At 49.6% G+C, this 23,126-nt stretch overlaps 1 protein-coding gene across 1 annotated transcript in view; it reads right to left on the bottom strand.

The window, feature by feature from the left end:
• The window catches only part of Myo1h (myosin IH), a 49,500-nt gene that overhangs the window by 23,349 nt on the left and 3,025 nt on the right, over positions 1-23,126 (bottom strand). Inside the window, exons 3-14 of the mRNA XM_059249615.1 lie at positions 22,098-22,296; positions 21,185-21,265; positions 17,306-17,485; positions 13,511-13,609; positions 11,621-11,734; positions 11,164-11,235; positions 10,411-10,530; positions 8,448-8,515; positions 7,979-8,084; positions 7,293-7,373; positions 5,720-5,811; positions 3,110-3,204 (exon numbers count right to left, since the gene is read on the bottom strand). Of these exons, the coding sequence (XP_059105598.1) occupies positions 3,110-3,204; positions 5,720-5,811; positions 7,293-7,373; positions 7,979-8,084; positions 8,448-8,515; positions 10,411-10,530; positions 11,164-11,235; positions 11,621-11,734; positions 13,511-13,609; positions 17,306-17,485; positions 21,185-21,265; positions 22,098-22,296 (1,307 nt within the window). The remainder of the gene's footprint in view (positions 1-3,109; positions 3,205-5,719; positions 5,812-7,292; positions 7,374-7,978; positions 8,085-8,447; positions 8,516-10,410; positions 10,531-11,163; positions 11,236-11,620; positions 11,735-13,510; positions 13,610-17,305; positions 17,486-21,184; positions 21,266-22,097; positions 22,297-23,126) is intronic.

Raw genomic sequence — 23,126 nt, 5'->3', positions numbered from 1 at the left:
TCGGCATCCAGCTCATCATGTAGCTGAACCTCCTGCCTCTACCCAACAGGCATTGAGATTATAGGCATTTATCAGCATGCCTGGTTTAAACAGTGCCAAAGACTGAACCCAGAGCTTAACACATGCTAGGCCACTACTCTACCCACTGAGCCACACCTCCAGCCTGACATCTTAATTTGTATCATTCAAAAACTGGCCTTAAGTGGTACACTCAGGAGTTGTAACACATGCCTTTGATTCCAGCATTCCCCAGGCCAAGACAGGCAAATCCCTGCAAGTTCCAGGCTAGCTAGGATTCTACAGTTAGACCGTGTCTCAAAAACAAACAAAAATCTTCGTTGGCTTGTAGCTAACCCAGGGATTGCATGATGTAAGTGAAACCAGCCACAAATGCTGTTCGTCAAAAAGCCATATAGAAAATGACTGATGCCGGGCGTTGGTGGCGCACGCCTTTAATCCCAGCACTTGGGAGACAGAGCCAGGCGGATCTCTGTGAGTTCAAGGCCAGCCTGGGCTACCAAGTGAGTTCCAGGAAAAGGCGCAAAGCTACGCAGAGAAACCCTGTCTCGAAAAAACCAAGAAAAAACCAAAAAAAAAAAAAAAAAAAGAAAATGACTGATAAGCAGCTTCTCAGATGGTGATTGTGAGTTCTCAAAACAGGCCTTTTTATTCTGGTAAAATGTAAGATTCACCACATTGTGGGACTCAGTGGGTGATGACTCTGGGTGACCTGAGTTTGGGATCCTCAGCACCCATGTAAAGTCCAAGTGTGGTGGCACAAGCCTGTAATCCTAGGACTGAGTGGGCAGTGAGCTCCAGGGTCAGTGAGAGCTTGTCTTAAAAAATGAGGTGGAGGGTGGTTAAGGACTCCTGACGACGACCTCCAGCCTCCACACGTGCACACACCCACACACGTGTGCACATCCCCACACATGGACATACACACAAAAAGAGACCATGGTAACTAAGTGCACAGTTCAGCACCTTTAAGGCCACCCACTTAGCCATCACCACCGGGACTTTGTAAACGTTCCAAGGCAAAAACCCTGTACCTGGAACCAGCCACTCCCCGGCCCGTTGTGTCTCTGTGGAGTTGATTCCTGTAGACCCCTCACTTGGGTCACACTTTGTGACCGGCTTCTTCTCTTTTGCATCTTATTCCGGGTCAGAATCTCCCTCCTGTCTAAGGCTGAGCTAAGTTCCACTGCGTATCCAGCGTGTTACATTGCTATTTGTCTACTCCTGTGGCTTCCAGCTCCTGGCTATATAATGAATGCTGCTGCCTCAGATCTGGGTGGACAAATGCATCTGCACCATGTTCCCCCAATTCTTTTACCCCTATACCCAGAAATGGTCAAAGCTCGCTTTTAATAGAACCTGTAGCTCAGGCAGAACTAAGAAGCCCAGTGCAGTTCCTGGCTCTGAGACACAAGGAGACACCATGAAGTGCTGTGAGCTCGGGAACAGTGGCATTCCTCACACCAAACCTGGGACCGTGCCTGCCCCGGGGGTAAACCCAGAGGATGTGAGTGGGGCCCAAGACTCCAGCATTCATCACTCAGATGAAAATACACAACGCAGAGGAGCATGTGTTCCGACCTTTGTAGGCAGATATTAAGGCCTCTCCAGAAGTACTGATAGGAAGTGTGGATCATGAGATCGCCTTGGGGGCGGGGCTAGGAGCAGAGAGTGACTTCCGTCTGTGCGCCCTGTACCATAGCTGGTTTCCAGCTTTACCTGACTGTCACTTTAATTCTGTAAACAAGATCAGGAGTCACCACAGAGCCAGCCTATTCTTAATTTGGTTTTTTGGGACAGGGTTTCTCTGTGTAGCCCTGGCTATCACTCTGTAGACCAGGCTGGCCTCGAACTCAGAGATCCACCTGCCTCTGGGCAGTGCTGGGATTAAAGTCGTGCGCCACCACTGCCTGGCTTTTAAAAGATTCTTAGTAACAAACTTTTTGGTGCTTTGAAAGATACCACTGATAAAGAGAAAGGTCAGTTCTCAGAACTGGGGAAAATATCGGCAAATCCTATATCTGACAAAAGGTCCAGTGTCCAGAATATATAAAGAACTCTCGAGATTCAACAATACATTTTAATGGGCAAAGTATCTAAACAGGCATTTCTTCAAGGAAGATATGCAAATGACTGGTATGAGGAGTGTTTGGCATCACCCACCTCTGGGAGAACCACAGGACAGCCTTCACACCCGCCCAGAGCGCGGCTGGCAGAGCATTATGGGTACTGGGCAGAATGTGGAGAAGGTAGGGCTGTGGTGGTGAGGAGCCTCCTCAGAACACTGAGTAGGGCACTTCCTCACTATCTACCCAGGAAAACGAAAGCAAGCCAGGTTATCCCAGCTACTCCAGGAGCCGAGGCAGGAAGATGGCAAGGTCAAAGCCAGCCTGGGCAACTTGTGAGACTGTCTCAATATTCTAAAACTTTCCATAAAGGGGCTGAGGGAATATCTCAGTGACAGGGCATCTGGAACTGCTGGGGGGATGGGAGTGTACAGGCATGTTCTGACTGTCAGTTTTCACCATGGCTAGAAGGATAAGCACCCTGAACGCTTTACCAAAAGATGAGCATAGACAGGCTTATCCAGAGAAAGGAATATTACTGAGCAGTGAAAAAGAATGGCAACGTGATAGAACCTTGAAACATTATACTAAATGAGGGAAGTCGGACTCCCAAAGACCACATGGGTGATTCTCCAGTCTATGACAGGAAGGCTGTGGAGTTAGAAAGTATATTACTTACTTAATTCTCTAGTACTGTGGGGGAGGGGTAGAGGGCGTGGGAAAGGGTAGTGTGTCCAAAAGGAAATTGAATGTACAGTTACACAAGTCTAAATACACTAAAACCCTCAAGTTGCACACGTTAATGGATGAACTACGCTGTGTATGAATACTTATTTAGTTTTTAAAAACTGGTGGTTTTATCTAAAATAATAAATAAAACAAGAAAAGCCTTTCATGTGGCATGCTTGAATGAAACACTAAGGAACTTTGGGGTGGCCACAGATAGTATTTCCTTGGAGGACCTGGTGACCAGCGTGCACACTCGGGCACCTGCGTGGCTGTGACTCACAACCTCCGCCACTCACCTTTGGTACTGTAGGTGACCTCCCCTGCGTAGTGCAGGAGGCGGAACTCCAGCCAGCCAATCCTCTTCCAGCCCTTTGGACCAGCCAGCTTCCTGCTGCAAGACACAAGCCACTGGACCCTTTCTCCACCTCTGCGGCAAGAGTGACAGAGACGTCCTGGGCCAGCTGCTCAGGGACATTGCCGTCAGCATTGACGCTGACTCCATGGAGGTTCCCAGTGAGCCTCGCTCCCTGCGTCTGGCTGTGTATCAGTTCTCACACTTAGAGCCTCCCTTCACACCTAAGCTAGTGAGGAAGAAAAACATGCCTGTGAGAGATATTCAAGTTTTGCTTTTTAAATAAAGTAACCTGGCGCTGGGGGCCTGTCTTTGTAGAACGCTTGCCCGGCAAGCGCGAAGCCTTGGGCTCCCTCAACAACAATGCAGGGGGTTGGGGTTATTTTTTAATTTTGTGTTGATGGGTGTTTTGCCTGCATGTATGTCCGTGTACCGCATTTGTGCCTGGTGCCTGCTGAGGCCAGAAGATGGCGTTGGATGGCCTGGAACTGGAGTTAGAGACAGATGTGAGTCACCATGTGAGTGTTGGGAACCAAATCTGAGTCCCCTGGAAGAGCAACAAGTGCTCTTTATCTTTTTAGCCCCATTTTTTTAAAGAAATAATAATAATGATAATAATAATAATAATAATAATAATAATGAGGTTGGGTGTGGTAGCACATGACTTTAATCCCAGTACTCAGGAGGCAGGAGGATCTTTGTGAGTCTGAGGCCAGCCTGGTCAGCATAGTAAGCTTCAGGCCAGCCAAGGCTACATAGTGAGACCCTGTCTCAAAAATAAGGAAGAAGGAAAGGAGGAGGAGGGGATCCAGTGAGATGGTTCAGTGGGTAAAGGTGCTTGCCACCAAGTCTGATGACCGTAAGTTCGAACTCAGGGACCTGCCTAGTGGAAAGAGAGAACTGACTTCCCCAAGTTGTCCTCTGACCTCCACACAATGTGGTAAGTGTGTTCACGGGCATTCTCACTCACGCAAACAAGTAAATTAATATATATATTTTCAAAAGGTATGGTAAATAGTTCATTTTGCAAAATACTTGCTGTACAAGCATTAGACCCGAATTTGATTTTTTTAAAACCCAGGGTTTAAAAAAAAAAAGCCAAGGTTGATGGTGTGAACCTGTAACCTCAGCCCTAGGGAGTTGGAGACAAGCTGGTCCCTGGAGCTCACAGGCCAGTCAGCCTCATCTAATGGACAGACCCTAGTCCCAGTGAGAGGCCATTTGTGACTGTGCTCAGTCCGTTGGCCACGCTCACTTCATTTGCATATACAGCTTCATCCACGTGTCTCTCGGGTCTGACAGGTTTCCTGCAGATGACAACTTCTGTGGACACTCACAGAGCTGCTGGGTAGGTGTGGTGAGACCCCACTTTGCAGAAGCAAGGCTCCAATGCAGAAGAGGTTGCTCGTCCACTCAGTCAGCGGCCACGCTGGGACAAGGACTCAAAGCCAGGTTTTTGTTTTGTTTGTTGGTGCTGGGGAATGAATCCAGGTCTCTGACTGGCCAGGAACTTGTTATGTAGGCCAAGCTGGCCTTGAACTCAGATCCTCCTACCTCTGCCTCCCAAGTTTGAGTTTAAGGGAATGCCTAACTCCTGTTTCTAGACCCTGTTTAAGTTAGAATTTGAATTTCCTTTCTGAGCCATTGTGAATGCTTTTGATCGGCATGGGGCTTACGTATAAATGTGAACATCCAGGGCCCGTAGAGATGACTCAGAGGTTCCCAGCACCTACATAGGATGGCTCACAACCGCCCATAACTCCTACATGTATGTGCATGTGCACGCGCGCACACACACACTCGCTCCCTGCTGCACAGTCACACTATTCATTTTTATTTTGCCAGTACTAGAATGAAGCCCGGGGCTTTGCATATGCTGGGTTGAGCTACAGCCCCATCCCCAGGTTTTTCTCATTCGTTTCTCCATTTTAAGGTCTTTCAGTGTGGCCCAGGCTGGCCTGAACTCCCGATTCCCTGTCTCAGCCTCCTGAGCACTGGAATGGCAGGGCTGTATCCCTGCATCTGGCTGTCCCTACTGTCCCCAAATTGTTCAGAAAGACCATCTCACACCTGCACCACACATGAAATGTAACCACCGCCGAACAAAGCAGGACAGACACTCCACTTGGAGTTCCCGTCAGTCTGATTTCTGCTAACGAGGGCATGCTACTTTTGTATATGAGGTCACTGTGCTGTGTGTACGCATGTGTGCGGAGTGGGTGAACATATGTACATGGTAGGCACAAAGAGACCCGAGGAGGACAGACACTGCTGTCCTTCTCTGTCACCCTACGCCTTATTCTTTTAGGTAGGCTGGAGCCAGCAGGCTGCGGCAATCGTCCTTCCACAGCCCTGGGGTTACAGGTGAGTGAAGCCATGCCCAGCTTTTCATGTGGGTGCTGGGATCTGAACTCAGGTCCTCACGCTTTCCCAGCAAATGTTCTCACCCACCGAGCCGTCTCTACAGCCCCCAAGTACTTGGACTTGGACACAGGTCCAAGAAAGACGCCATAGCCTGCTCCCCGCGGGCCAGCCCCCCAGATGAAGTACGCACGTTTGGAAGTGCGCATGCTTGCCCACTTTCTCTTCCAGCTTCTCCAGGAAACTCAAGTCTGTAGCGGGACCTGGACGGATGCATTCTTCATCCTTTCAAAGGAAAAGACACCTCAGCTGCGCACTGTGGCATATACCGGCCAAAAGCTAAGTGCATTGTCTCCAGCTGTGGTTGAAGGTTCTAGATTAAATTCCTGTCACCTCGCATGAGACCGGTGCACCTCTGCGAGGAAGGGGTTACCATCACGTGTGCTTGGACCCTGGGGCTGGCTGAGGGAGCCTCCGCCCCAGAGAGACTGGAAATGTCACACAGTGACTCTCCTGCATCTGGCTTGTCCGGTTTCCGTCCCCATCTCCCTACTAGCCTTTCCTTTCCAGGCGGGGCTTTGCTGTGTATCCAGGCTGCCTCCAACTCCCGCTTTAGCCCTCCCAGGGCTGAGAGCCTATGTGCTCCACCAGCACAGGGTCCAACCTGTGTCTGTCCATTCGTCCGTCTGTCCATCTGTCTTTCCTTCCTCCCTCCTCCCTCTTCCCTCTCCTCTTTCTCTCTTCTCCCTTGCCTCTAGTTGGGATCTCAACATTTAGCTTGAAGTGGTCTCAAACTCATAATCCTCCTGCCTCAGCCTCCTGAGTGTTGGAATGACAGGCATGTACCACCACACCCCAGTCTGACTCATTTTTCTGTCCCTTCTTCCTCCCTCATCCCTTAGTTAGTGTCTTAATATGTAGCTCAGGCTGGCCTCCAGCTCATGATTCTGGAATGCTGGGATGGCAGGCAGGCCCCACCATGTCTTGCTCTGGCCATAGTTTTGGACTTCCTGAAGACACTTGAGGTTGCCGTGGCAGCTTATGTAAACACTCTGAACTGATCGTCAAGGGTCAAGAAGAACCGCACGCACCATGCAGAGGCCTCATGGAGTGAAAGCGGCTGAGCCTGAACTAGCGCATTTCTCAGTCCCTGTGTGTGTGGTTCCTCAGCAATGATACATACTACTTCACTGCCCATCGTAAACACTCGCCTGTGTACACAAACACACACACACACTTTGAGACATCCCATTCTGTAGCCTAGGCTGTTTGGGAACTTAGTATGTAGTCCAGACTGGCCTCAAACCCACGGCAATCCGCCTGAGTTGCTGTGGTTACACGGGTCTTCCTCTGCCCCTTTCAAGCCCTGGGAACATGTGTCCATCTGTGGCAGACACCCAATGTGGGGGGAACCAGCCCCCACTTTACGACCAGGGTACTCGAGCAGGGCGAAGTGGGAAATATTTAGATAGAGATACCTAGACAATGAAGAGAAACACAGGATAGCCTCGGGAGGGCCTGGGTCAAGACCCACGGCCCCTTCTGTCTCCACTAAAGGGCTTTTAAAGGAATGCCAAGGGGTGGAGCAAAAGACACACCACCACCCCCAGCACAGCCCAGTGCAGACTATCCCAAACACCTGGTGACCATGCACATGGTCCAGCCATCCCCTAATGCAGCCCTGCTGGGTAAAGCAAGCTCAGTCTCACTAGGAAACCTCTGTGGACTCCCACACCAGTGAAGGAACTGGGCCATTGTTTTCTCACCAGAATAGACATGATCCCTCTGTGTCTCTCTTCGACCAAGTCACAGATGATCTTGTTGTTGAAGTACTGAACAGGCTCCCACTAAAAGGACGAGAGGGAAGAGCTCTCCCAGCATGCACAGGGGCATCGAGCACATTGGTTTGACAGGGATTTTCCAAATACTTTCTCAAAACCTGATTTTCATATCCAACCTGAAGAATTACATTTTGGGGGGCTGGAGAGATGGCTCGGCAGGTAAAGGTGTTTGCCACACAAGCCTGACACCCTTAATTCGAACCCTGGAACCCATGTAAAGGTGGAGGAAAGAACCGACTCCGGGAAGTTGTCCTGTGTCCTGGCATGTGCATCTACACACACATCATGCAGACGCACACACAAAACCGAAAGTTAAAAATCCTTAAATGATACTTTCTAAATATCCCAAGTATCTTCCTAGGGAAGAATTAAAGTCCTCAATCCAGGAACTACCCAGTGAGATGACACTTCCCAAATGAATGAGGAGGGGTCGGGGTGGAGCTGGGGCTAGAACACGTCACCAGTGTGTTCAAAGCCCTGGCGGGGGGGGGGGGGGGGCTACTGCCAGCCCTGTGCCCTCCTGTCTGCCCGGCCTTCCCTCCCTCCCTCCCTCCCTCCCTCCTCTCTGAGCCACACACTCAGTCAATTTCAGAACCACATGCAATGCTCACCTCGATGCCTTCGGTTTCATACTCGGCCTGCTCGGCCTTCAGCGTCCTCTCTATGAGCAGCTGCTGCAGCTTCTCGTTGCAGTAGTTTATACAGAACTGTTCGAAACTAGAGACACGGGGGATTTCGATCATGCAACGAAACATGCAACGAAACATGCACCGGCCGCGCAGCTAGGCCAGGCACAGCCAGACCACCTCTTGGTGAGTACACACAGCTCCTATCTACAGAGCGGTCCGCTAATAAACGATGGATCAGGTGGGAACAGGGTCAGGTGGTTTATGGTTCTGCTTCCGGGACAGCGTTGGAGCGGCCAGGGATGCGGCCTGTGGGTGGAGCACTTGCCTAGTGTGTGGATTGAGGACTGTAGTTCTAGGGTCAGGAAAACTAATTCCAGCTCCTTAACCATGGCGTAAACTCTGACTAAAACCACAAAGAGGAAAACACAGCAGGCAGACAGCGGCAACTCACCCGTTCTTGTCAAAGACTTCGAAGCCGTAGATGTCCAGCAACCCAATCACAGTCTTTTGGGTGAAATCCTAGTGGGGAAAAAAAAAATGCATGCCTTTAGCTGCTAGTACTGCAGTTTGGGCCATCCATGTAGCTTCCAAAACCTCATTTAAACATTTATTTTTAGTGTGTGTGTCTGCCACCTGTGTGCAGGTGTCCACAGAGGCCACAAGAGGGCGTCAGATCCCCTGGAGCTGGTGAGCTGCTTGACGTGGGTCCTGGAAACCAAACGGGTCCTCTGCAAGAGCAGCAAGTGCTTTTAACCACTGAGCCATCCTTCTAGCCCTTACCTAAAGGCTCTCGTGTTGAAACTTAATCCCCACAGTGAGGCTTTAAGAGGAAACTAAACTTGACTGTAGAGTTTGGAGGTAGGGGGAGAGCTTTAGGGGGTCATCAGCTAGATAAGAACATCAGAGTAGAGCCCCCGTGGCCCGCTGCTGCTGACTCCCCAGGGAGAGAGAGAGAGAGACACCAGAGCAGACGCATAGAGCGTCTCCTCTCTTGCCATGTGGTACTCCTCCTCATCATCATCATCATCAGAGTAATGGAAAACGGACTGATTCAGCTAGGTTTGTCATTTTGTAATACTTGAAGCCATGTTGTTGTCCCTGAGGTTGGGACTCAGTGACAAAGCCCACGGCTCCTCCTGCCTCTTTCTTCAGCAGCTGCTCACAGGGTAACCTCGGGGGCCTGTCAGCCGGCTCCTCCTGCCGGCTCCTCAGCCGGACCTGCCTGTGGTTTGTCTAGGCCAGCAACACATGTCTTCCGCTTCACATCATGGCTTCATGTCTGTCCAGCCTCCCAAGTGGGCATTCAGATCCAAAACCAACAATGAAAAGTAACCTACAAACTGCCAAGGAAGTGCTTGCCCAGGTGAGAGGGGACAGCCACATGGATGCCATTTTATACAGGCATGGGGGCAGACACCCCACAATGAGGTTCTGGGTTCCGTGTTTCTCCCCAAAGTCTACGTGTCAGAAATATCTTGCGATGCATGTTATCGGTACTTGTAGGACAAGATCCTGAAGAGGGGCCACCAAGATGAAGAAGCTCACCAGCACATCGTGCCTCCCTATGGGATGTCCTCCGCCACATCAGGGTGCTGGAGGAGACGACACCAGATCCAGCATCGTGCTCTCAACCCCCCAGCCTCCAGAACCCTGAGCTAAGTAAACGTCTACACTTTTCCATCACCCAGCTCGTGGAGCAACAGAGAATGTGCTTGTTATTATTAATTTAAAGATTTATTTAATTTATGTGTATGTGTGCATGTACACGTGCACATGTACCACATATATTCAGGCACACAGAGGCCAGAACTGGTCATCTGGGTCCCCTGGAACTGGAAATTACAGGTGGTTGTGCGCCAACCATTGTGGATGCTGGGACTGAACTTGTGTCCTCTGCAAAAACAGTAGCATTCTTAACTGCTGAGCTATCTAGCACCATGTATTATTTTTAGCTGGACACAGTGGGCGCTTCTGTCTGAGTGGACTGAGATGCTGCCTCCCTGGTCTGTATTCTGCACCCTAGGCTTAGAGTCATGCCTCAGTGTCTGCCTTTAGATAAACTCCCATCTTACTGGATTCCACTTAAAAAGGGAACTTAACCTAAGCAGGAGTTTGGGGATCCGCTGCATGTTCTTAGACATATTAAAATTCTATGTCTGTATGAAGCTCCTGTGGGCATGCAAATCCATCTGGTATACCACAGGTGCTATGGATGCTAGACTTTGTGAAGGATTGCCAAGCCATATGGTATGTACGCCTGTTAGCCTACTGTGTGCAGGCACTGGAAGACCCAACACGATGTTACCCCTGCCCATAAGGAGCTTACGCTCCACCCTTCACAGCCACTTTACTATGGGGACTGTAAGACATCAGCACTTTGGTGAGACCAAGACATGCCACCCATGTTAACCCACCTTGTTGACTAGGGAGGAATTGATTTTATTGACCAGCCAAGTAAACGTCCGTCCGTAAACGGCCTTTGCCATGGCATCTCTAGCGTAAACGGAGAGTTCTACTGTCAGTGGGCATATCACCTGGAAGGAAGGGCAAGGTACGCGTTACAGACAGGACAAGCCCCGCCCGACCCTCAGTGGTCACGCTAGTCTTCGATGGTGACTGAGCAAAGAATACAAGTTAGGAGACCGGGACCCAGACACAGCCCTGCCATCCTGGTGTTTGCAGGCTCAGCTTGGTGCAGAGTTGGGAGCACTGACCAAACACACCAAGAATCACACCAAGGAAAGCCATGGGGCAGAGTGACAGGTGCCACAAGGAGAAAGGTGAGGTCGAGGCATGTGATCAGGGAAGGGGCCGTGATTCAGGGCTCTGGGGGCTAAAGGATGAAGAACAGGGAAGGGCATTCCAGCAGAGGGAACAGCATGTGCAAAGGCCCCATGAAGGAGCACCATGTACAAAGCATGAGCTGGTGTGGCTGTGTAGCGGGAAGGGGTGGGGAAGAGGGACGAGGGGTGGGAGGGGGGATGATTAATGGGGGGTGGAGGAATGGGTGTGGGGAGATGGGGCTGGGACCCTGGCAAGAGCTGAACCACTCAGGGCCTGTTAGGCTGGGTTTGAGGGGGTGTTACCCACAGCGGACACCAGAGCGCTACCGTCTGAGTCAGGCAGTCATGGGTGGGGGACAGAGATCTCCCCAGTGCCATTTTCACCTCCTCTGTTTTGGCTTCAATCTTCCTGTGGGTGAGAGCTTCCAGGAGAACCGCCGGGCAGACCCCCAGGAGCTACGGGAAAGAATTTGGTCGTCCCTTGGTGACTATGAAGAGCCTGTGTCCCCTCCAGGTCCAGGGTCCCCTCCAGGTCCAAGGTCCTCCACCCTCGTCATTGTGCTTTAGAGAGGAAGGGGCCTCACTGAACCCACTATGTGCTGCACCCCCTGTCATCTCAGGGGGCCAGAGACAGGGTGATGCCAGCTCAGGGCCAGCCTAGGCTGTGTAATGAGATCTTATCTCAAAACCAAAAGAAACAGAAGCAAGTTCAGTGGTCGCTGCTCCCTCTAACCCTCCTAACTGGCACTAGCAAAAGAATGTGGTGCTGGCCATGTGGGCTGCTGTGGGCACCTGGGGGCCGGGCTCCCCACTCCACTGCTCTTCAGGAAAGGAAGGTCACCTTGGCAATCCACTTGATTTCGTGCGTGTCGGGAACGCTGGCACAGCCTTGCTTGTCCTCCTTGAAACAGATGTTGCCCAGGTGTAGGACACTGGCGATGATCCCAAAGAGGTTCTAGATATGTAGGCAGGCAGGGGACAGCGACAGAGGGGTCAGGAGCACCTCTGTGACAAATGGCATTGAGACGTCTCCTACCCTGAATCCCTGCCCAGTTCACAGAGCCAGCTGCCTCCTCCCTAGGAATGTGCCCTGGTCACTTCCGGTATTAATTATCTTAATGAGGAATGGGGGCTGGAGGAGAGCCTCTCTCAGCCCCCAGCACAAAATATAAATACATAAACATTTTATAAAAGCAGTTTGTAAGCCAGGTGTGGTGGTGCCCACCTTTAATCCCAGCACTGGGGAGGCAGGCAGAGGCAGGTGGATCCCTGTGAGTTTGAGGCCAGCCTGATCTATAAGGCCAGAATAGCCAGGGCTACTACACCAAGAAACCCTGTATACAAAAACCAAACCCAAACAAAACACCCTTCTTAAAAATCAGTTTATAAAATAACAAACTCCCAGCTAGCAGGGGAAGTGTATGCCTGTAACTCCAGCACTTGGGAGGCTGAGGCAGCCTGAGCTACTTAGCAAGACCCTGTCTCAAAACAAACCAACCAGTCTCACAGGTAAGCCATTCAGTTTTCAAACAGTGTGTCTCAAATATTATCATTTTATAAAACTACATTTTGGTCCTTGAAAGATGAACAGATTTATAATCAGAACAGAAAATCAAAAGACAAAATTCTAGTGTTTACCCATGATGCAATTTGTTTCAAAATTGAAGAGTAAATGAAGAATAAATGTGCAAGCCCAGTGGATCTAAGTCGAGACTGAACTTAACCTGGAGGAGGGACCATGTCACCTCCCTCTACACTGGAGAAACTCAAGCTGACAGGAAAGAGGCAAATGCCCACTTTTTATTTGACCAGGTTATGACTGATCTTTTAAATTGTTTAATATGTGAGGCAGATTTACATTAAATACTCTTCACTATTTTTCTCAAAGTGCTTGCATTACAATATGTCCTATATTTTACTCTATGCATGTTCACCTGTGGGCATGTCCATACGTGTGCGCATGGGTGTATTTGTGTGCATGGAACAGGTGTTAGCTCACAGGCATCATGTCCACCTTTTATTGGTTTATTTATGTTTACCAGTATCTCACTGATCTGGAACTTACCATAGGAGCCAGGCTGGCTGGCCAGTGAGCCCAGGGACACCCTTCCTCTCCCCGATCACTGCTGGGATCACAGGTGTGCGCCATAACACGTGGCCTTCTTTTTTTAGGGGCTGGAGAGGTGGCATGGTGGCTCTGAATACTTGTTGCTCTTACAGAGGATCTGGGTTCTTTTCCCAGCACCCATATGACATCTCTCAAGCATCTGTAACTCCAGATCCAGGGGATCTCCCGCCCTCTTTTGGCCTCAGTGGGCACCAGGCACGTATGCAATGTACCGACATACATGCAGGCAAAACACTCAAACACATAAAATACATCTTAAAAAAAAAAGATTTTTTTATTATTTAGCACTGGGTCCGCTGGACCTGGAATTATGAGTGGTCCCCAGCCACACGACATGGGTGATGTTGCGAGAGCCACAGTGTTCTTAACTGCTGAGCCATCTCTCCAGCTCCTACACCTGGGTTTTGATGCGGGTTCTGGGGATAAAGCACTCTGCCGACTGCACCGTCCCCAGCCATATCCCAGGTCTTTACCTACCGACTGCACCATCCCCAGCCATATCTGGGACATGCTTATCAGTTCCTCCAGCCCTGTCTCATGCCTTTCTTTGCTGAGTCCAGTAGTCCTGCAGTGACCAAAACCCCAAGAACACAGGGCCTTTACCTCAAGATCAGCTTCCGTAAAGTCGATGACAGAAAAGGCATTGGACACAGTTTTCCAGTCGTTCCTGTCGTTGATAGGTGACTCTCGGGCACAATGACCCTATGACACAGTTGGATCCGTTAGTGCCATTTTAAGGACAGTTGAACATGCCTCTCGGGCACAATGACCCTATGACACAGTTGGATCCGTTAGTGCCATTTTAAGGACAGTTGAACATGCACACACCGGTTCCTAACGTGGTTTTCTGATCCCGCAGAACCCACTTCTGTAACGTCCCGAACCGTAGAGGTTTTAAACCACCTCACAGAGGTCTTTTCAGTTTTATTTGGCATTTTATCTTCAAAAATCCCTGTCCCGAGAAACTTCCAAAGCTCGTGGACCGTATTTTCAGGACCTGTTTTAAAACACGTTTCCTTTGTGCTAATTGGAAGGTGTTTGTCTAAAAGGGATCGGCCGAAGCATGCAAAAAAATAATAGTGCTTAAATTTGGATGATGGCCCTGATGAGCTTCGGATGTTCAGAAAAAAAAAAACAAAACACCCTCACTGTAGAGTTAGACTGGGGGCCGCCGCGTTGAAGGAGGGGAGGATGTACACTTTACAGACTGACAGACAACATTCAGTGCTTGGCGGCAGAGATGAGATCAGACTTCTCTATCAGCTCTGAGTGTTGCCTTTTCAATAACAGACCCGCCAACGTCACAGTTTTTATTACACATATTTATTTATTGTGTGTGTATGTATGTAAGTATGTATGTATGTATGTATGTATGTATGTATGTATGTATGTATGTGTGGGCACACGCATGCCTGGGTGTATGTGTGCAGATCAGAATCAGGTCCGTTCCTCCTCCATGTGCAATCCGGGGATAGAACTCAGGTCATCAGACTTTGAGGCAAGTGGCTTTACCCATCAAGACATGTTGCTGGCTCAGCAACGTGGCAATTTAAAGAGGAAACAGCGTAGACATTTTAAAAATTACTTTGCATTTGGGTACAAGGTGTTCCCAGTTTGCTGGTTACCTTATCATCTCAAAATATGTCTGTATTGTACATAGCATTCACCAGAGAATCAGCCAGAAAAAAATTCACAGTTTTAGAAAACAGAGTTCCATGTCTGTGAGTTCTGTGTCCTCACGTTCAACCAAAAATTTTCAGATAAGTTATGTTGCAGTGAGCACGTGCAGACTTCTCTTGTTATTATTCCCCTAAATGGTTTACAGGGTAACAGTGTTTGCTTATTGTGCCTGTGGACATGTGTTTGTGTGTGCACATGACTTCATGTCTGGGCATGGAGGTCAGAGGTCAATGTCTTTCTTGATCACCCTCCATCTTATTTTTTGAGACAGGGTGTCTCACTGATCCTGGCGCTTACTGATTTGGTTAGTGAAGGAACACTAACATGTGGCTCTGACAGGCCTTGTCCTTCTCCATTCCCTCTGCCTTGCTAAAACATCATTAGACTACTTTCCTAAAGCTAGCCACCAAGGTCCATTCTCTTATTTGGCCACTTCCTCCTCCTGAGGCTGACTACCAAGGTCCAGCTATCAAAGTATTGAAGTCCAGCAATCAGAAGACCCCTTTGGCTCACCTAATTAACATGCCCAGTTAAAATGAAACACCTCATCCTAACTGGGGGTTTCCTCCTTTACCTTTATAAACCATCATTTGCCTGTGGGCCACATCTGTCTCCCCTCTATCCAGAGGCAGTCCTCTGTCTGACCCCCAGCCCTCCGAGACAAATATCCCTGCCCCCTTTCCCTTCTCCCCCACCCTCTGTCTCCTCTACCACTGCACCCTAGCCCATCCCAACACAGACCTCCCCCTTTTCCCTTCTTAAAAATCACACCTGCAAGGTCTGAGTCAGCAGCCACATTAACTTCTCTCCCCCGCTTAATAAAGGGTCTCTCGGTGAGAACAGGTGTTTGGGTGTGGTTTGTGCCTAATCTGGGGTCTGAGAGGAAGCCTCTGCTGTGCAGGAGCCCCCTTCAGTTAGCCTGGCTGGAAGTGAGTCTCAAGGGTCCCCTCTTTTATCTCTGCCTCCTCACTTTTGACATGGATGCCAAGGATTCAAACTGAGGTCCTCACACTTGTGTGGCAAGCACTTTGCTGACTGAGCCGTCTCTCCAGCCCCTATAACTTCCCATAGCAGCATTTGTATTGTATTTGGTCATGCAAAGGACCTGGAGACACCTCAGTATACACGGGAGGATGCGTAGGTCATATGCCAACACTTGGCCATTTTACACGAGACTTGAGCATCCTTGGATGTTGCCACCCATGAGGGGTCCTCGAATGGATCTCCATGGAATCTGAGCAGCTGTCCCTTCCCACAGGACATCTTTTCCTGCCCTCTGCAGGCCAAGCGTTTGCAGATCTGTCCCTTTGAGTCACACAGCTTGTTTAGAGCAGTGCAAACTGCTGATCATGTCCCCGACGTGGTGGGGCACCAGGAAACGGATTAAAAAAAAATACAAAACAAACACATGCTGGCAAAGCCAGTGGGCCATATGGGTCTGATTGAAGCAGTAGGGCCAGGAAAAGAAATCTATAAAAATAAAGGGCTGTGTGTGTATGTGTTTGTGTCTGTGTGTCTCCAAGAAAGAGATACGATTCTCAAAGGGAAGACACATGTTTGGGGAAGTGACTAAGGTTTCTGTCACTTCACTCTTGTTCCAATCAGTCCCTCCTGGCCATGCACCAATGATGACACAGATGTGTGGGTCCCTGTGAAAACCAGGTCCTTAAAAGGAAATGCAAAACAAACCCAAATCAGCCGCTGTGTTCCGAGAACCAGCTGTGGGCTTATCAAACATAGGACGATGTTAGGAAACTTCTTTCCATCTGGCTTTGCTTTTCCAAGTCGTTCCCGCTCTTCTCCTAAGCGTTCAACACAATGCTGGTCCTCATTTTACAAAAGCTTTGCTCTCTCCCTCACCTGCATTCCACATGGCTGCCTCTGTACAAAGCCAGGCCCAGTGAGAAGGAAAGGAAAAAAAAAAAAGCTTTGGGCAAAGAAAGGTGCTAGTCACATCAAATGCTTCACACAGCTGGGTATCTCGGAACCCAGGCCCAGGCTGCAGAAAAAGTAATGCATCAGAGTTAAACTCTGAACAGCGCTAGCTCCCAGGGCCGGTTCCCAGGGCTGGCCTGAGCTCTCTTCACTTTGCAGTGGAGCACTCTCGCAGTGGCAGGTGGGGAGCTGTAGAGAGTTCTTTTCAGATTGGTGGATGGGGCAGAGGGAGACAACCGTGCCTGTCACACCTACACCAGCAACTCTCACCTTGACTGTGTGCCACATCTAAGGGGAGTGTGAGAGTGTGTGTGTGTGTGTGTGTGACGCTGGCACTGAAAACCAGGACCCTGTGCATCCTCGGCAGGTCCTGGACCACTGAGCTGCATCCTCAGAACATGGAAGGTGACATCGTAACAGCTCTGGCAGCCCCAGCCCACCCTGGAAGGACCAAATTTAAACATCTGAAGGTTGACTCCAACATGTTTGTTCACCAAGTTGGCGCTGAGTTTCAAACCCAGGGCCTCGTACATATGAGGCCAGTGCTCTACCTCTGGTGGTGTTCCCTCTGTTTCTAAGACGGTTCAACCAAATCTCATTTCTACCAGGAATTAGACATTGGTTTGCTTTCCCAAGGTGAGATGGCTGTCAGTCACGAGAGAAGACGCATTAGCTTGCTTGTGACAGGTGTCATGCAGGAGAGTACAATCGGAACAGCAAACGCCCCTGGCCCCCTCCTCCCCCTCCCGAGGGCCACCAAAGCCAGGCACTGGTCCTTCTAACCTGTGAGAGGTATTTGTACAGCTGGGGGTCCTGCTCAAGTCCCAGGGAGGTGAGGCGCTCCACTTCCCCACCCGCCAGCAGCTGGTAGAAGATGTGGAAATTCCGCTCCCCGTGGTTTTGATAGACGACTCGGGATTTTTCGATCAAGTAACTGATGATATGCCCACCTACGGGGATACCCTTCAAAACAAAAAAATGCAGGGTGATGGCTATGACAAGTCCCCTCCCACTGCCGACCTGATGAACAGCAGTGGTCTAGCTCAGGGTGGTTTTCTTCATTGGTGGGATGGGGGGAGTCTCAGTAGCAGACTGGCTTCAACTTTACTGTGTAGTCCAGGCTAGCCCTGAACTCACACGTTTCCTGCCTCATCTCCCAAGCGCTAAAATGACAGGAATGCACTTTCATGGTCAACTCAGAAGCCTTAAAATGTGAATGAATAACCATCTCCCTGGGTCAATGATTGACATTTCCTCGGCTCCTCTGGTCTTTGCCCACTCCGAGGTCAGGAAGGTACTTTCTCTGCTTATTTTAAAGTTTAATGTTTCAGACTATGGTCCATCATGCCAATTTTAAGGTAACTTAACATTTGTATTTATTAGTATGTGTATGTGTGCGCAAGCAAGCATGCACATGTACCATAGCATACATGTGGAGGTCGGAGAACAACTTCCAGGATTTCATTGTTCCCTCCTTCCACCATGTGGGTTCTGGGGATCGAGCCTGGGCCATCGTGTAGCAAGTGCTTGTACATACCAACTCATCTTGCCAACCCACACCGTTTAATTTTTGTATATGGTGTGAGGTAAGGGTCAAAGGTCTTCTAAAATCATTATTAACACTTAGTGTCAATAAAAGCATCATTCATTGGAAAGATGGCGTCATCCTTACTGAATCTCAGTGGTGATTTTAAATAGATATTTTTTTTAAAGCATGTTGTAGAGACAGCCCACTTCTTGCTCTTCCAAAAGGGAGTTCAAATCCTAGCACTCTGTCAGACAGCTCACAACCTCCAATAACTCCAGCTCCAGAGGACCCGACACCCTCTTCTGACATCTGTGGGCACCTCCACACACATAGCACATGCTCACATACATAAACATAGATTTTAAAAAATTAAGTAATTTTTTCACTTTTGTGTATTTGTGTATGTGGCAGGAGGGCGAGGACACGTCCCCTCAGCTTGGGTGTGGAGGTCAGAGGATCTCTCATCTTTAGGAGTCCGTGGGTCCTGGGGTTGAACTTGGTCTGCCTAAGTGATAAGTGAGTTTACCCTCTGAGCCATCCCCCAGTTCCACCTCACTCTCATACTAATTTTGAGACTCCAGTGAGTTACCATAGTTCTATGTCTTCACGGACAAGAATCATATCTGACAATGTGGGGTGTGAGCAGACACATGGATGGCGAGGAACCCCCACACATGACTGCTGGGGTTCACAGGTGAACCCATTAGAAGATGACAGATTGCACCAAGGATAGGCTCCTGTGTAGGGAGGCTCTTGTCACATGATCCAGAGTACAGCCAAGTGCTGTGGTGCACAATCCCGGCACTCAGGAGGCCGAGGCAGGAGGGTAGACAATGGATTTAAAGCCAGTCTAGCTAGGCTCTGTTGTAAGTTCTAGGCCTGTCTGGGCTACAATGTAAGGCGTTACATTGTGCATTATATATTTTATGCCTGGCTTTCCTCAGTCAACATGATACATTTGAGAAATCTATTTGCTGTAGGCAAAACTATCCTCTTAAAAAATTATTTAGTGTGTGTGTGCATGTCCAGCCAATTATTATTTTTAATATCTTTAAGGCCGGGTGGTGGTGGCGCACACCTTTAATCCCAGCACTCATGAGGCTGGTCTACAAAGTGAGTTCCAGAACAGGCTCCAAAAGCTACACAGAGAAACCCCGTCTCAAAAAACAAAACAACAACAACAACAAAAAAGTAATAATGAAGACAGTGTGGATATCAAGAGGAAAGGAACAGCTACTGTCAAGCATGGAGAACAGAGAGACCCCACATATTCCTGTCACAAAGTCACCACTATGGGGCCAGTAGATGGCCAGCAGATAACGTTACCTGTCACTAAGCAAGATGGTCTGAGTTCAATTCCCAGAACCCACACGGTAGGAGGAGAGAACCGGCTCCTACAATCTGTCCTCTGACCCCCACACTCACGTGGTGGTGCATGTGACCCCTGCCTTGAGAATCAGCTGCATGCAGCTGTGATTGCAGGAGCCAGCACCCTGGTAACCCTGGGACTGGTAGATCTTGTTGGGCCAACTTCTGGCTGCTGGGAGTTTCTACATCTTGCTCTGAGTGGTAATGCACCACGGACAGATATATATATATATATATATATATATATATATATATATATATATATATATATATATGAAAAATGCACTGAGCTGACATTTTCAGTGGATATGTTCAACTTTGATTTAAAAAAAAAAAAGTCTGCAACCAAGCAGAGGCAGGAAATATCTTTCCAAGTCTACGTACATGCTACCACAGCAGCTCATGGACCAATTTCTGGGAGGCCCTGAGGTAGCCAGACTAAACCGCTACTCTGCAACCCCGGACACCTGCTGCTCCCTAGCCTGCCTCTTTGCCACTTGGAATATATGTCTGTAAGAGGAGTATGTACTCATATACAACAGATGCACTTTAATTGCATGTGTAGCACCACCTCATTCATTTTTTTCATTCATTCACATACTGCTCATGGCTACCTTCAAGCTACAACAGACAGCGTTTTGATTGAGGCTGTCTGATCCAGAGTGGAAGATATTCCCTACCCTGCCCTACCTGAGAAGGCTGCATGTCCCTTCATGCAGACCCCACACCTGCACAATGTGTTGTTTACTTTGCATTTGTTTTATAAAAAAAAAATGGCAGCCTGTCCATCCCCAGGGCCCACCTGTGTGACACCAAGCTGTGGTATGTCTGTGTCACCTCACTGTGCAAGCACACCCCATGTCAGCATTCCTCTGTGGGTGGACAAGGAGCCCTCTCCATGCTGGCCGCTGCACCCCGTCTTCTGTCATTGTGAGCAGGGCTGTTTTGGATGTGTTTATGAATTGGTGGGACACCTCTACAAGTGGAATACTGCCCATACTTTACACTGTAGCCCAGGCTAGCTTCAAATTCGTGGCCATCTTCCTGCCTCAGCCTCCTGAGTGCTGGGATTGTGCGCCACAGCACTTGGCTATACTCTGGATCATGTGACAACAGCCTCGCTACACAGGAGCCTATCCTTAGAGCAATCTGTCATCTTCTAATGGGTTCACCTGTGAACCCCAGCAGCCATGTGTGTGGGCTCCTCGCCATCCATGGGTCTGCCCACACCCCACATTGTCAGATAGGATTCTTGTCCACAAAGACGAAGAACCACGGTAACTCACTGGGGTCCTAAAATTATCATGGAGGGAGTGAGGTGGGGCTGAAGAGATGGCCCAGAGGTAAAGTGTTTGCTCTACAGTGTAAGGGCCTAACTGGGTCCTCAGGGCATGTCTACAATAATCCCAGTGTTCATACAGTGAGGTGGGAAGTAGAGATCCCCAAGAGCTCACAGGCCAGCTAGCCTGACATGCAGTGGTGGAACAAGAGACCTCGTCTGCAATGAGGCAGAGGGTGAGGACACTGAAAATGTCCTTTGACCTCCATGTGGGTGCCACGCTACATGTTCATGAATGCACCTGCAGCATGCGCGCGCGCGCGCACACACACACAGAGAGAGAGAGAGAGAGAGAGAGAGAGAGAGAGAGAGAGAGAGAGAGAGATTGCTAAAAGTTATCCTTACCCTGAATTTTTCCACTGCCCTTTTCCCCAAAAGTTACCTTGGTAAAGGGTCCCCAGGAACCCGTACAGGAATTACTACATACCTGGAAGTCAAACTGTATGTCCATATACTTCCCAAATCTGCTGGAGTTGTCGTTCCGGGGTGTCTTGGCATTTCCGAAAGCCTTTGAATACAAATGTCACACGGTGTCACTTTGGCTCACTATGCTTGGCAAGTCCCTGCCCCCAACCAACATGCTCATTATGAAAATAGAGGTCGCTGGGAGGGGCTAAAGAAGGAAACCACACTGGATCTTCAAAAAAAAAAAAAAAAATAGTCACTAGCTAGAGGATCTAGTTCTAATGCTGTATCTGGACACAGGGAAAGCGGGGGGGGGGGGTCCCCCAGAATCTCTGAGGAGATCTGTTAGAAATCACTGAGGACAGTATGTGCGGCTTCACAGGCTCGGCTGGCAGCCGGTCACCACACCCTTCTCACACCCAAGGGCCAGTTAGTTGCAAACCCCTTTAGCGGAGCATGTCTCACGGACGGACGGGGCAGCCGCACAGGGGACAGGGACTTGTCTGCATCACCCAGCAGGTCGGCGCATCGTCATGGTAAAAATGACAACCCAGATGATTTCAATTAGAGGGAAGTGCTAGTCACATCGGCTTTTGTCATGTGTGCCACCGAACCTTCAAGGCCTCTGGAGACTCCAGGACCCTGAGCAGACACATTCCTCAGCTGGGAAGATGGGCTCTGTGTCAGAGGGCTTTGCAGAGGCCTGCTGGATTACATCCAAACCTGCAGGCTTCACTGGAAGGCCATGTCCCTCCCTGTGACAAGGCCATGTCCCTCCCTGTGACAAGGCCATGTCCCTCCCTGTGACGGTGCCCTTCAAGCCCCTTCTCTCAGTTGTCACATGCCTATTTTTACTGCTCTACCCAGGCAGAGGACTCCTTTTCCTGGGGGGGCCTCCTGGAAGTCCCCTCAGGGGGTCCCTCAAGGTCACTCACCTCCAGAATTGGGATGGAAAGCAGCAGCCTGTCCCGGGCTATCTGGAGTGACTCAGTCATCGGGCAGGTCACCGCGAAGTACTGGAGGATCTTCTTGGAGGCCTCCGTCTTCCCAGCCCCGCTCTCTCCAGAGATGAGGATGAAGTGATTGTTCAGCTCTGAGCACATCATGCGGTAGGCGTTGTCGGCGATAGCGTAGCTAGAGGAGGAGCGGACGGGAGCACCCCGGTTCTTTTTTTTTTTTTTTTTTTTTAAAGGGTTTCTCTGTGTAGTTTTGGTACCTTTCCTGGAACTCACACTGTAACCCAGGCTGGCCTTGAACTCACAGAGATCCGCCTGGCTCTGCCTCCCGAGTGCTGGGATTAAAGGCGTGCGCCACCACCACCGGCTGCACCCCGGTTCTTGATGCTGCGGGTTCGCCCTGGTGCTAACACACGACTGGGCAGACAGACCGACTATCCTGCCTCTAGGCAGCCACAGTCAGACTGCGCCACCTCAGAAACATCTCTGCCAGGATCCCCCAGTGACCCGGCACAGAGAGGGCCAGATGACAAACTTCAGGGACACAGGAGTTCAAGGCAAGGGATACAGTTTCAAAATCTACCCACGTGATACCGAATCTAGAATCACCGGAGGTGGGCAGGGTCTGTGGGAGATTGAAGGGAGAAGATCCGCCCACCACGGGCACCATGCCTGGGATCTTAGACTGCGTGACTAGGGGCAGAGAATTGAGCAGCAGTGTGCATTCAGCGCTCTCTGCTTCCTGATTGCGGATATGGTGTGACCAGCTGCCTCCTGCTCCTGCCTCCTTAGCTTCTCCACCATGACGGACTCTGCCCTTCAACCGAGAGGCAGAATCGACCCTTTCTCCCCGAAGTTGCCTTTGTCATGGCAGTTCACCACGGCAACAGAAGAGTAGCTTAGGCCGATTAATTAATTTGATTCTAGGGATGGGATCAAACACGTCATCTACCATAAAGCATATATCGAGCCCCACCGAGTTTATTTTTATCCATTTCCATTTCTTTT

Source organism: Peromyscus eremicus, chromosome 23, assembly GCF_949786415.1.
Source record: "Peromyscus eremicus chromosome 23, PerEre_H2_v1, whole genome shotgun sequence".
In the NCBI taxonomy this organism is placed as follows: domain Eukaryota; kingdom Metazoa; phylum Chordata; class Mammalia; order Rodentia; family Cricetidae; genus Peromyscus; species Peromyscus eremicus.
Note: the sequence above shows the minus strand (reverse complement) of the source record. Positions and strands in the feature narration are given on the sequence as shown.